This window comes from Scomber japonicus, chromosome 1 (assembly GCF_027409825.1).
Source record: "Scomber japonicus isolate fScoJap1 chromosome 1, fScoJap1.pri, whole genome shotgun sequence".
Taxonomy (NCBI): Eukaryota; Metazoa; Chordata; class Actinopteri; order Scombriformes; family Scombridae; genus Scomber; species Scomber japonicus.
Genome location: NC_070578.1, coordinates 31207958 through 31221672, shown reverse-complemented (window position 1 = coordinate 31221672; position 13715 = coordinate 31207958). Strand labels below are relative to the sequence as shown.

Genomic DNA, 13715 nt, shown 5'->3' with positions numbered 1-13715 from the left:
GCCCTTCTGTGCAGAAGTAAATCAAATTGTATAGAACATGTCTGTGCATCATGTCCCTAAAACCATAAAACCATAGCTCAAGCTTCTTATCTAACTACAATGAGCTAGAAAACCACAAATAGCTTGTTCTGTGTTCGGGAATCTTAATTTGCCTCCAAAACATCGGAGAGATCTAATGATAATGTTGTCGAGTGAGAGTGTAGCCTCCGAGCTCAATCATTCTTCCACCTTTGATTTCTTCTTAGAAGTTTTGGGTTTGGGATTTTCTGCCTCTGCAGGTTCTGGGGAGCCTGGAGGATCAGAGGGTGGGCTGGGGGCTTTTTCCACATCAGGTTCTGACTCAAGGGGCACGGAGGGGCCTTTAGAAACTCCTAAAAATAGATCAAAAAGTATTACTTATTTGAATGTTATTCATTAACATTAAGAACTGTGGCATTATTGAGAAACCTTTACTGTGATTGGCTTGTGTTGTTCCCTCGCTCTTAACTTGTCACGTCTATGTCAAGATGTGAAGAACCTGATTCTCACTGAATTAAGGCACAGACACATCACACTTCTGTCCTGCAAATATTCACTCTGGCTCACATTCAACCCAAACAAATGACAAATTCAAGCCTGCATTTCATGTTTACTGTGGGTCTGATCTCCAGCCCGATGTTCAACACTGACTGTGCCCATGTGCATAAGCTGCCAATAGAAATACTGATTTCATTATTCTAGCGATATGCTGGTTCATCCTGTTTGGTACAATATTACATTTCCAATCTACAAAACTGCAGCATTATTTTCACTGTTTACAGTTTGAAATTTCTCTGCTAAATATCAATTTATATGTATTTATTTATACTATTATTATATCTATTATATCTTAAATGTTCCTCTAGCCACATCACAACTGTAAAGGCAGAAGAAAGTAGGTATAGTTTAATGGGATATCAAGAGAAATGTCACACTTGATATTCCATTAAACCATACCTGCATTGGGTGCATACATTCTTCTGCCTTTACAGATTTCTTTTTTGTAATTTATTTCAGGGCTTTTTTGCTTTTATTTAACAGTGCACGGCAGAGGGGCGGACAGGAAACAGGGATAGAGAGAGAGAGAGAGAGGAATGACCTGCAGCATAGGTCCCTGGCCAGATTCGAACCAGGAACACTGCGATTATGTGGCATGCGCTCTCGCCACTTGACCACCAGTGCGTTCCAGGTTTATTTATTTTTGCTCTGGATGTGTGCGTCCACCATACAACTTTTCCACATCACGACTGTGACATCACATCCTATTTCAACACTGAGTGCAGGGAAACAGACTCTAATGTCACTGTACCGTTAGAAAAGTTAGGACACTGCATTTAGATTATTTTTCCAATTGTGACACACACTGAGAGACAATTCAGATCTGCTTGTTTATACAGTGTCAATTCATTATAAGACACAGCTCTTGTATGAGGCAGTGAGGAGCACGAGCTTCACACTTTAGCAAGCTGTCTAACAACAAAATTCACCCCGTGACTGAACAGGTTTTGTTTTCATAACACTCCTCCTTTATGGCACAGATTGGATGTGAAGGCCTTCTCAAACGGCTGGAAAATAAACATACCAGTACAGATATGGCATACTTTTTCAAACAACTGACTTTGAATCGCACTTAGCTTCGGTCAAAAGGTTTAAATCAACCCTGCACTTAGTGACAGTTTGTGTCTTATCATCGGGAACATTCAAAATGAACAAAGTGAGTTATGAAGGTCCTCAACATTTAATATGAGTTATGACATGTACAAAAAAGCTATTACAACAAAACCACTTGGCTGCTGTGATAAAGACATATTGTATCTCTGGCAGTGATGTGATGGTACATAGTAATATTGAATTTCTATGCAGTACATTTACTGACTATATTTGTATATTCACAACCACATCTGCATCCTTAAAGCAATTGTGGAGTGTTGGAAAACAAAGGATTGGCACAGCTGTGTAATTACGTATAATATCCTTCAGTGAACATGGATGTATTGTTCTGAAGCCCTGGTGTGATTTGTTAACAGTCACACAAAAGTGGAAGCAAACACTGCCTGAGCTGCTACAATCATTTCAAAGCAGCCTTGAATTTATTAGCGTACCCATGTGCCATTTTTCCACACAACTGATTTTCTTTTTTACCGAGAATATTCTGTATATTGGCTCGAAGTGAGCTTCTTTTTTTCCACACATATGCCATTTTGTTTTAGCCCATATTTCAATCTGCTACCCTGGTGCAGGGAAGAGGCTGTGTAATGTAAAAAGATATTTTTATGTTCCCATTTCAAATGAAAAATTGGGCTTTAGTTTAATGGAAGGAGGTGGAGGCTGTGAAATGAAATTTGTCATCACCTGCAATGTTGGTGTTAAAGTGGACTGTTGTGATGAAAAATAGTTTTTATATGCTCCCCTCATTTTGAGTTTGTGCTCAGAAATATTCAGCCTGGCCTGGTCTCATCAGAGCCTGGCTCAGACCTGGACATTATGTCAAGTTGCGGCTATACTAAAACAATAAACCAAAAGCCACGCCAAGGCGACGGATTATTAATGGATATTTTCTAAAAACTACATTAGTAGCATGTACCTGTTGGTAGCTGGATGTTTCTGTTGTAACTGGCAGCAGAAGACATGGCCTGACCCAGGGCTTGGTTAGTACCAAGGGGAGCACCGGGGGTTTTGGTTGCTGCTGCTGAGTTTGGTTTTAACTTGGAGTCTTTGGATGGTTTAGTCCACACCAGACTCTCTGTCACCTGAAGGGCAGCTCCCATCTTCTGAGCCATGTCCATTAGCTGCGACAGAAAGGCAAGGACTTGAAAATAAGTAAAATTCAACAACTGGCTTTGAGATATCAACAACAAATGGATCTGTGGTACCTCAGAATCAAACTCAAAGCTGCTACTGCTGTCTCTCAGCACATTGACTTTCCTCTCCATCTCCTGATATTGATCCAGAGCTCCCTTCTTATCACCATGATTGTACAAGAAAATTGCAAAATTCAGGTTGACCAGAGGGTTGGATCTGTAAAAAAAAAAAAAGAAAAAAAGAAAAAGGAAATATTCAGTTATCCAAGACAGTGTCAAACTGTTTTTTAGTATGTTGAAGGTAGAGTTTTAAAGACAGTCTCACTCGTCCAGAATCACAGCTTGTTCATACGATCTGGTGGCGTTTTCTACATCCTCCAAATTGGTCAGAGCCACTGTTAAAAAGGGAACAAAACAAGAGAGATGTAAACTATAAGTGGAATACTGTCAAATACAAAAGCTGGTGGTTTGATGGTGATTTGAATGTCAATAAACAAAAAAATTAGCCAGCAACAGAAAATATTTTCAGCAAGGTAAGATGTTTTAAGGGACTTGTGTACAAAAGGTGTTTACAATTTAAAAAACAAATGAATTTCCATAAGTTAAAAGGCCCTAAAAGCATACACCTCGGAAAACTGTCAGTACCCATGGCAAAGACGCAGATCTAGAGTTGGTCCATGGGCACTGCACAATGGCTGAATTTCACTGTACAACTGTATGTGTGACAAATAAAGTACCTTTTTTTAAATTTTTTATAAAGCAGCAATGTTTTTATTTAGTATGTTACTGTGAATATGCTGAAACGTGAGATGCAGCCCATCTAGCAGCTGCATTATGTGCCTTTTGTGAAGTCTAAAAGTATATATATGTATAAAAATAAACTAATACAAAAACACAGAACACCTACCACTATTTTTGCCACCTTACAGACATTTGTAAATACATGATTTCAATCTTGAGTTGTCTCTGTGTCTCTTTGACTCAGTACCTGCCAGCAACATGTAGAGATCCCCCATCCTTGGGTTGAGGTTGATGGCTGCGCTGAGGAAGTGGAAGGCAGAAGCGTACTGCTGCATGGTCAGGTGCACCAGACCCAGGTTGTACAACACTTTCCAGTCAAAAGGAGATAAGTAATGGGCTCTCTTCAGGCAGCTGATGGCCTGATGGGGCAAATTAAATTTGAAGAGAGGGGTTAACAGCTGACAGGACTGTTAGGAAAGTATCTTAATAATATATGAACTCTTGAGGAACAATGTAAAAAAACAACAGATCCTGTACAATGGTGGACTTAAAGCACTTCAGTGATATGTGAACCAAATAAAGTCTCATTACATTCATTAAAATACACTAACTTGAGGGTAACTGGTTTGCTAGTTCATGTGAGGAATTAAACTGAATGATATTTCTAGCAAAGCAGGCATACAGTAGCTTGTGGCATATTACATACTGTGTACTGCATGTGGAAATCCCGCTTGTAACATTACAGCATGAACGATGAAAACAGTCTACAATAAAATCTCGTCCATGTTGGTGATCTGATTACACTGAACAGCTCTGATCTGGGTGTTTGAGTTCAGCAGTTTGAAGTTGGGCTTCCCTCTGGTTGTCTTGATGGAACGATGATATTTACTTTGAAAATGGGAAACTACTGCAATGATTCATGTCCTATTTTAAGTATCAAAAAAAGGATCACAATGCACTATTTCAAATAATTAGCATACTACTTTGTTTGGAGTTCTGCTTTAGTTGAGCCCTGAATTAACAAAGACCATAAACAACGCTACTCACAGCTACGTATTTCTTTTTGCCAAAGAAGCACATGCCGATGTTGTTCCAGAGAGGGGGGCTCTCGGGCACAGCACATGCCGCCACTCGGTACTTGTTCATGGCCACATCAAAGTCACCATGGGTCTGCATCATGCTGCCAGCAGCCAGGATGGCCTGGGAATAAAAACAATGATTAGAGAGATATTAGAGGAAGATGTACCCTTTGAAACTCCACATGATGAAAGACTGACTGTACCACCTGAGAGTCAATGACCTTATATTTGAACTGAACTGCCTTAAAACGGGTTAAATGTGTTTCCTACAGCTTAATAGCCAACTAAGATTATACCACAGCGTAATGTTTGTGGAAGAACCCACATACCTTATAATTGTTGGGGTCAAACGTGAGGGCATTTCCAAGGTGCTCAAAAGCTTTTTGGTATTTCCCAAGCTGGCAAAAAAACACACAGAAATGTATACATGAACTTCTTCTCACAGTAGATGTTTCTGACACTTAAATGCCATTCTTGCTTTGACCGTTACATACTGGTCGGGTCAAATTTGACCCGTTTAGACACTGACAGCTGTAAAAACACCCCAAATGTTTTTTCTTTTACCCTGAAATGTGATGACTTTTCCTAAAGTGGCCCAAATGCACAAAATTCAAATATCTTAAAGTGCTACAATTTTTTGTGCTGGGTCAAATTTGACAATTAATTTTGTTAAATTGAGTAATAGATTAAGTTAATAGTTTTAATAAGATAGTAGTTATGAGGATTTCTTTTTTTTATGATGTAGCAGTGAAGACTGATGGCTCTAATGGTTATACAATAAACCCCACAGTTCCATAGAGTTCTTGTCATTTTCTGTTTCAATAAAATACATTTAAATTGTTGTAATGTTATATTTTCATGTCTTAGTTAAAATAGGACATAATATTGCATGATGGTAGATGTTTTTTCTCCAAAAATGAGCAGTATAAATCCTGAAAAACCCTAACCCTAACCCTGTGGTTCAAAATTTGCTATAAACACTTTTTATGAGGGGATTCTTACTTTCTTTTGACTAGTATATGTCAGTATGTGAACAGTATGTAAGGGGTTAAAGAACTCTCCTGACAAATGTTAACATCTTGTAGGTTTAGTCACTAGAGTGCACCTTATTTCACCAAGAAGGTTACAGAGAAAATTGTACCGACCTGTAGAAACAGCAGGCCAAGAGTAGTCAGGAGTTCAGTGTTCTCCGGAGAAAATCTGAATTGAAAATGAGACAATTTGAATGAAAAATGTCACTTTATCTACGCCTGTAATTACATTTAATTCCTGCACTTATTCTTGAGCAAACACAATTTATATTCAGGGAATCTGCTGATTATTCAATCAGGGTTTGATTCAGCATAATTGCAGAGAATTAATTATGACCTGTGGGGGGACGATGTGGCTCAAAGTAAAAAATGGTAGAGAAGAGGAAGATCGGCATTAAAATAAGACTCACAGTGGTATGTCTCATTAAAAGCAGCACCAGTATTGGAGCACTTGATTAATTCATTTCCCCCCAACAGGAGGTAGCCATAATGAGCTCTATTATAGACACTGATGTCATTTCCTTATTTACACCATTGCCTAATGTTTAAATATTCAATGTGTGAAATTAACAGATCTTATACTGAACAGAGGAAGGCCCTGGGTAAAAAGTGGCCAAGCTGGAATTGTGTGAGACTGAAGGACCACTTATTAAAATGAGCTCCAAAGGCTTAAAAAAAATCATCACATAAATCAAAGGGGGTACCCTTGGACGTAGCTCCTCTGAAACAGCATGTTTTATGGCAATTCTCTTAAATAAAGGCCACCATGAAGAAAGTTGTCACGCTGAGGCTGTGAAATTATTAACTGTAATTAATTAAAGTTGATCTTATTATTTGGGTTGTATGAAAAATATGTTTTGGTTTATAATTCTTGAACTTAGAATATCAATATTAATAATATGTATAGTATGTCTAGAATTATTAATAATATATACACAGCACCAAAGTCCACAATACCATATACCTATAATAATTGGTTATTTTAAATTTTAATGTGTGTGTCCTGTATAATTCCTCAGACTCCTCTTTAAATGTCTTCACTGTGCTTTTTAACATTTTCCACATTTTAACTGTACTTACTCCACTGCCCTCTTGTACACTTCGATGGCCCTGTCAGAATCTCCCACCAGCAAATGAACCTTGCCGAGCATCATGAAAGTCTTGTCGTGTTTGTTGAACTGGAGAGCTGCGTTTAGATGCTCTTCAGCCTGACAGAGACAGAAGTTCATCATGATCACATCAATTGTGGGATCAATTTGTACCGCATATTGTTGGTTTAAAAAAGTCAGTATACTCACATTTTTGAAGTCTTTGATGAAGAAATAGCACACCCCCAGATTATGACTGATCTCCTGAGGTGAGAAAAAGTCCTAATTATACATGGGGCGTTGGTACATGCTAAATTGCATGGAGCTGGAAAAAGGCTGAGCTAAATTCGATTTCCACAAATGCTGGTTATTTTGTAGCTTTATGTAATATACAATTTTACAAATGACTTAGAGTAATATTAATAAGATCTAGATTATATTTCTAATAGTCCAGTATGAACAGTTCAAACCAATCTGTAAAGGCCTCGTAGTAAAAGGACGTAGAGAGACGTCACGGACAGTCAAATCCGATTTGAGTGTTTGGAGCTGTTCAGACTCAGACAAATCTCTCCAAATGCGATTTGAAACTACCTCCCAAAGGTGGTTTCAATCTGGTTTGCAAAAATCGGATTTCATGTGATTTATGACTGTTCAGACTTCATAAGAGCCATCTGGTTCCAATCTAGATTGGCTAAAAATCGGATTTTGGCTTGCAGTGTGAACGCAGCCAAAGAGCCCTGAATCTTTGTGGAAGAGTAATCATAAAATTGTACTTTGATAAATTGTCATCTCTAATTCTACACGTGGAGATAATTTGTTGAGAGAAATACACTTCATGGTGTTTATTTAGACTGCGAGATGCCACTAAACATTCCTTTACTAAGTTTAGTAGCATCTCAGTGTTTGAGTGTTTCTTTTTACCCAGTCTTTCTCGTTGAGCCTCGCAGCTTCATGATAGAATTCAATAGCTGCTTTGTGCTTTCCCAGGAGAAATCTACGGAAAGAATAAACAACAATAATCCTTATGAGAAATTAACCCATCTTAATCAGTGCATGCTGAATAGATAGTCTTTTAATCCTGCAGCAGTAAAAAGAATCACTGGGGGTGGTTCAATCTGTCCCTAAGTATCAGAAAAGTTCAGCCCATCATTGGCCCGCAGTTTGACTGATAACACTGAAAATTTCTTTCTCATGTCTGTCTTGTTAGCAAATGGAAAAGGGTTGATGCACCTCAGGCTTCAGACGGTGAACTTACAATGATCTGGCCACTTGCTTCAAATTGTCAGTGCTGTTGGGATTAAGGATGGCACAGCTCTGAAACAGCTCCAGGGACTCTTGGATCTTGCCCTCAAGACGCAAGATTAGTGCTGTGGCAAGAGAAAAAAAAGACCAAAAAAATGGATCATCTGCATAAGGAAGTACAAAAAAGCACATTAAAAATCTAAAGCACAGCAAGGGGTCCAAAGAGCAGATTTGGGGGGATTTAAATGATGTATTGAGGCCTGGGTGTTGAGTTCAGAGCTTTCATTTGATGTAGCTCTTAATTAAAATCATACATGTTAAAATGTGTAAGAGGGGAGGGTGACTTTAAAAAACTTCAGCTCACCTTGAACATATATGGCATATTCACACATTCCATTGGTCTCCTGCAGCTGCTCTTTGATGATCGCCTGTGTCGACAGAGAATGATAAATTAATTTCAACGTGTGAATAGAAAAAACACCTAAATTAATAAGGTCACCATACCTGAAAATACAGAAATTTCATACCCTGAGAATACCCAATTTACATCAAAACAGACTGAAAATGAGGATGTGTCTCATTGTCTCACATTAATTAGATTTCCTAAAAGAAAGATTATTGTTGAAACATACTTTCATGTATATGCATGAGAGATATCATGATGTTTAAATGGTCGGTCAGATCAATAGAGCGCAGATAGAGGTACATGGCAGTCTAAACCACAGGTAGAACTGAAGGATGTGTGTTTTTTTACCTTACAGGTGTCATAATCTTTGCGGATATAGTGCTGGTGTATTAGCCAGTTTCTCCTCTCCACAATGGGAAGCTCTGGAGCTGTGGGGAAGAAGATATAATACAATTAAGACAACTATAATTTCAAAATCTGTGCAATTTCTAAGCTCATTACCCCTTCACTGTACAGAAGATGTCTTATTTAGTAGACAGCTGAATGATTAATCCTGGAAGTGCCCTCCTTTTGCAGTCATCACTTAGTCTCTGATCTGACATTTAACACAGATGTAACACTTCAGCCTAAATCTACAGGCTATGTTTAAATCAATTCACCAGGCACACTGTAAAATTAAGCTAGTTAGAAACTTTTTTTCTTACAAACACAGACGCCAAGTTTATTAAAAGCGGTGTCTATTTAAACTAGTTTTTAATTTATACAGTGTTAACATAGATGTTAGCACTTTAACCAAAAATCCTCGGGCTGAACTATAATTGATTCACCTTGTAAGCAAGTTTTTTGCTGCAAACACAGCCCCCCCCATCCCCACCCTACCCCGCCCGTTTCCTTTAATGTCTCGGCAGGTTGAGATATCCTCCTCGTTGCCAGGTCGACAGTGTCTCTTACAAAGTCAGATGCTCGTGACAGAGAACAGGGAGGGTGTGGAGACAGACTCAAAGAAGGAGGCTGGAGGAATGAGTAGCATAGCACAAAGCCAGCTTTAAAGAGGGTAAGGTAACCTCAACAACTGAACCACAATGCTCCGAGTCTTCTTCCCAGTGGAGTACATTTCATTTTTACAAGGAAGCAAACGTAATTCCAATTTGAGCGAGTATGATTCTGGTAATCCTGTTATCTTGCACCTACTACCTTCCTCCGAGGCTAAAAGGAGGATTCAAGGCAACATGAAATGAAGTGCTAGGCTTTAGAGTGTGCCACTGACATTTGGGGAATATCATTAATGAACTGCCTACATGCACAAATACAGTGTGAATTACACTAAAGCTCCCTTCTGTTTTTATCTGTCGTCGCTTCAAGCAGGGCTGTGTTGATTTGCAGCGTGAACCGCAGCCTCTCTCTTCCAACTCCTTCACTGAAAATCCTTCTCCATCGTCGAGTCTGAAACTGCACGGGCTTCACACGTTTTTTCGTCGGCAAGATTCGGAATGGCCCTATTTGTAGCAACCTAATCCGCTTTCTTCCTGCTGAGACAGCAATAATATTCTTGTCTCTGGGTTTCAGCTGTGGCCCTGTGGTGCTCCAGTGTCCACACGCACAAAGCTAGGGAAGATTTGGAGAGCAGAGATGGGACACATGTGTGACACGCATTCCTGAAGCTACTGTATGAAAAGAAGGGTAGAAAAGGAGCAAGGAAAAAGAGCACAGCATGAGGTCCCCTAAATATAGCCCTGTGAAAAAACTTCATCCCAAACATGGTGGAATTCGCTCATTGTTATATTTGATCTGGCTAATGCTAAGACAGATTTGCCCTCCATGTGCTTCAACCATCTGTTAAAAGGGGATAAGAGCAGAGGAGCAGCATGCTGAGATCAAAAGACACATGGGGAGAAATGTAATGAAAAAATATGATGAAAATTATTTTAGAAGTTTTACCACCAAAAAAACTTCAAAAACCTTTCATGTCGACAAGTAATTTAGTCTCACATTCAGCCATCTTGTGCACACTCGTATTTATGTGAGTCTCGGACCAAAGTTCATCATCCAACCATAATTTGAGTTTGAGCTCTAAGCTTCACGCAACTGTAAAACTGTTTAAAAAAACCCAACTGCAGGAGCTGTGACCTTATTTTATTTAATACTACATATCTTTTTCCATACTTAGAGAACTTGCTCTAAAAGCTATGAATGCACCACTACTATAATCAATTCTACCCACGTGTGTATTCGTGTGGCTTGTCTCTACAGCTTTTTATTAAGATTTAATACTTATTTACTTACTTTTTATACTCTATTCTATTCTTATTACCAAATATTTTACCCCTTATGGTTGTTTTTATCTAATAAAATCATATTAGAGCCTTGAGCAGAATAAATAAAAAGACATTACCATAATTATAGAGGTTCTAGTGTCCACTTCTATTACGTTCACCATTTAAAATCTAATCTTTTCTTTCTGTTTTTATTACTTCATTACTGAGTCATCTTACCGTGTGTTAAAGTCCCTTATGGTTTTGATTTGATTTCTCTCCTCTAATTACTCTACATAAGACTACATTACAGTAAGGGCTTGCAAGTCATGTGAAAAATCATTGCATGGAAATACAATATCCTAACATACCATATGATACTACAGCATATACGTAATTACTCCCCTAGGACAGGAGACTGATGATTAAAGAAACATCATTAAACACACACATAAAAGAAGCTAAATGCATATAGGCGATGGGGTTAACTGGTACATTAAGACCTAACTTTGATGATAAAAAAATATCCCGATCATCAAACGGTTCCTACATAGAAATATCTGGAACATGGCTCAGAAGCATACAGCTTCTTCTTCTTATTAGGCAGACTAAAGACAAGGACAAGAGTGACCTCTGCAGGACAATTAGCTCCAAACTCATTCTTTCACTACCGTTCAACAGCTACAGACAAATGTGGGATTTATATTGTTGTCTCTGATGTGCAATTCTTTATAATTAAGTGATTAGATGTCAAAATAATGGATGAGAGACTTTGGGATGCACATTCCTCACAAGTAAAAGCTACATATGGTATATTAAAAAATAATAGACAACTACAGACAACATTTGAGGTCAGGAAAGGACACTGGTCCATTTATTTTGATCCTGTTTATATTCAAACATGGGTTATGTCTTTTTCCACCTTTAATATACTCTGCTACTTTACATTATTACTGTTGCTATACTTTGTGAATGTTTGTGAGTGTTAGGGTTTGCAGGTTTTGTACAATCCTTTACAATGTTTGGATGAAAAGACACAGTTTTAAAAAGAATAACGGAAGAGGTAAAAATCTCTTTATTTACACCAATGCAAACTGTCTTACTGTACCTTTAGGTGCCCGACGTTTCTTGGCTTCGGAAGCAAGTGGGAGCTGAAACATATAAAATACAACATTAATAAAATGTACTGTACAGTTTTTTTGTGAAGTCTATTGCTCTTAAAAGGCTGTGTGTAAACAACACAAGTTTAGACTGACTGATATTTACGCAATGAGATTTTTAATAAATAATCATTAGTAATGTGGATATAATGAATAAGTGGATAAAGGCAGATAATAGAAGCCTGTTGAGCTCAGTAAGTTACATTTTTACTGTAATGCAGCCTTTAAAAGCAGGAAAAGATAACATTTACTCCATAATATGATATTCAGAATCCAAGAGATATCTATAAAATATATAATATCGATTTATTACAGAGCCTTAATTATAATTAATGTGTAATGTAATAAATAGTGCTATTAGTTATCAGCTGGTTTTCTTACAGCATGATAAAGAGATGCTGACATGAGTTTCAACTTCGTGGTAATCTGATTTAAAAATGAAACGAAGAAACGCAAAGAAATTCATTTTAGATGGTATAACCAGAAAATGTATTGTTTTTTTGAAGTCACTTCATGCTATTAAAAAAAAGTATTATACAGTATTTGATTTGTTGCTGTATTAAAGTAATGTTACACACAAAAACTGAGCTACCTTGTATGCAATCGCAGTGTTTTGCTCCACATTTTTACATATTCAACTCACATTAAGTTGCTTTTGACATTAAGGTAGATTTATATACTATATAAATAAAGATATATATAATAAAGGCAACAAGCAACAGGGCAGAGCTGATGTTACAAGTGTGGGCTAACTGGCGTCAATAATAGGGTGGATTAGGGTAATGTGGGACACTTTTTGCAATGTTGACTTGTTTACCCTATTCACATATGAATCCAATACATTATATCAACACCTAATATCATTATGAGAGATGTTTCCTTGTTAAAACAGAAGACAATTTTTGGATATTGAACTCAAAAGTTTCAGAATTTGAGGATTTTGCAACCTGGGACACTGGTTTTTATTGTTTTTATCTGCCAAAACATTCAGAAATGTGTATACACATATTTGGTCATTTAATTTAGTAGGCCTACAATTTTTAGGTAAACAAACTAGCAGCCTGTATGTTCACATGTGTCATATTAAACAATATAACCTACACAGTTTGCATATACTAGTTAGATTTACAATAATTGAATAGAAAAAAGATAAATGGAGCTTTACCACATTACCCTAATCCATCCTACATATATTTTAACTGGCCACCGAAAATCTGACAGTGACATTACCTGCGTGTTTTGTATCTGTTGCATCCTTACTGTAGCTATAGCTGTAGCTCTAAACATGTAAAGTGTTGTCCTTTTGGAGGAGTGAGATTAGACACACACATAGTCCTTTTAGCTGCAGGTTATAATCAACTTAGCTGCGACTTAAGCTCGTTTAGACATGCAGCTAACGTTATAATAAGAAAACCTACGACAGATGCACTCACGGCTAACGTTACATACACTCAAGAAGCGCCGAAACTATCACAGCATATCGCCACACGTTAATGTTTACTCACATAAAATTATAACTAGATTTTAGCTTTGCACTCACCGATGGGGCATTCTCCTCGTCCGCCATCTTGGTGGATGAGCAACAGTGGAAGCCGTTGCCATGGATACGTCTGTGGAATGCGGCGGTTCTTCTTCTACGATTAATTTTACGGCAGCTGGCGTCTATGATCTCAAATTACTGCCACCGTCAGGTTTACATCCTCCATCACTGTACATTCATTTTAAATCATTTTAAATCAAGTCAAGCCCTCAAAAAAATTAATAATAACAATTTCCTCCCTTCAACAGTCTGTTATCATTTAAATGTTTTAACGTGCAGAATTTAATTACTGCACTTTATGACTACTGCAAACATTCGTATTAGTATTAACACTGTTACAATTAATATTTGTAGTAG

The 13715-nt window shown here is 37.7% G+C and overlaps 1 protein-coding gene across 1 annotated transcript; it reads right to left on the bottom strand.

The window, feature by feature from the left end:
• Positions 1 to 216: 216 nt before the first annotated feature.
• On the bottom strand, positions 217 to 13420 carry LOC128358005 (Bardet-Biedl syndrome 4 protein-like). The gene is given in 17 exon segments (XM_053318461.1): positions 217 to 371; positions 2603 to 2807; positions 2892 to 3036; positions 3145 to 3214; positions 3808 to 3979; positions 4608 to 4760; positions 4969 to 5037; positions 5785 to 5839; positions 6751 to 6878; positions 6969 to 7022; positions 7680 to 7752; positions 8014 to 8125; positions 8365 to 8428; positions 8755 to 8834; positions 11767 to 11809; positions 13359 to 13388; positions 13391 to 13420. Coding segments are annotated over 17 exon segments (1638 nt in total).
• Between the last annotated feature and the right edge of the window lie 295 nt (positions 13421 to 13715).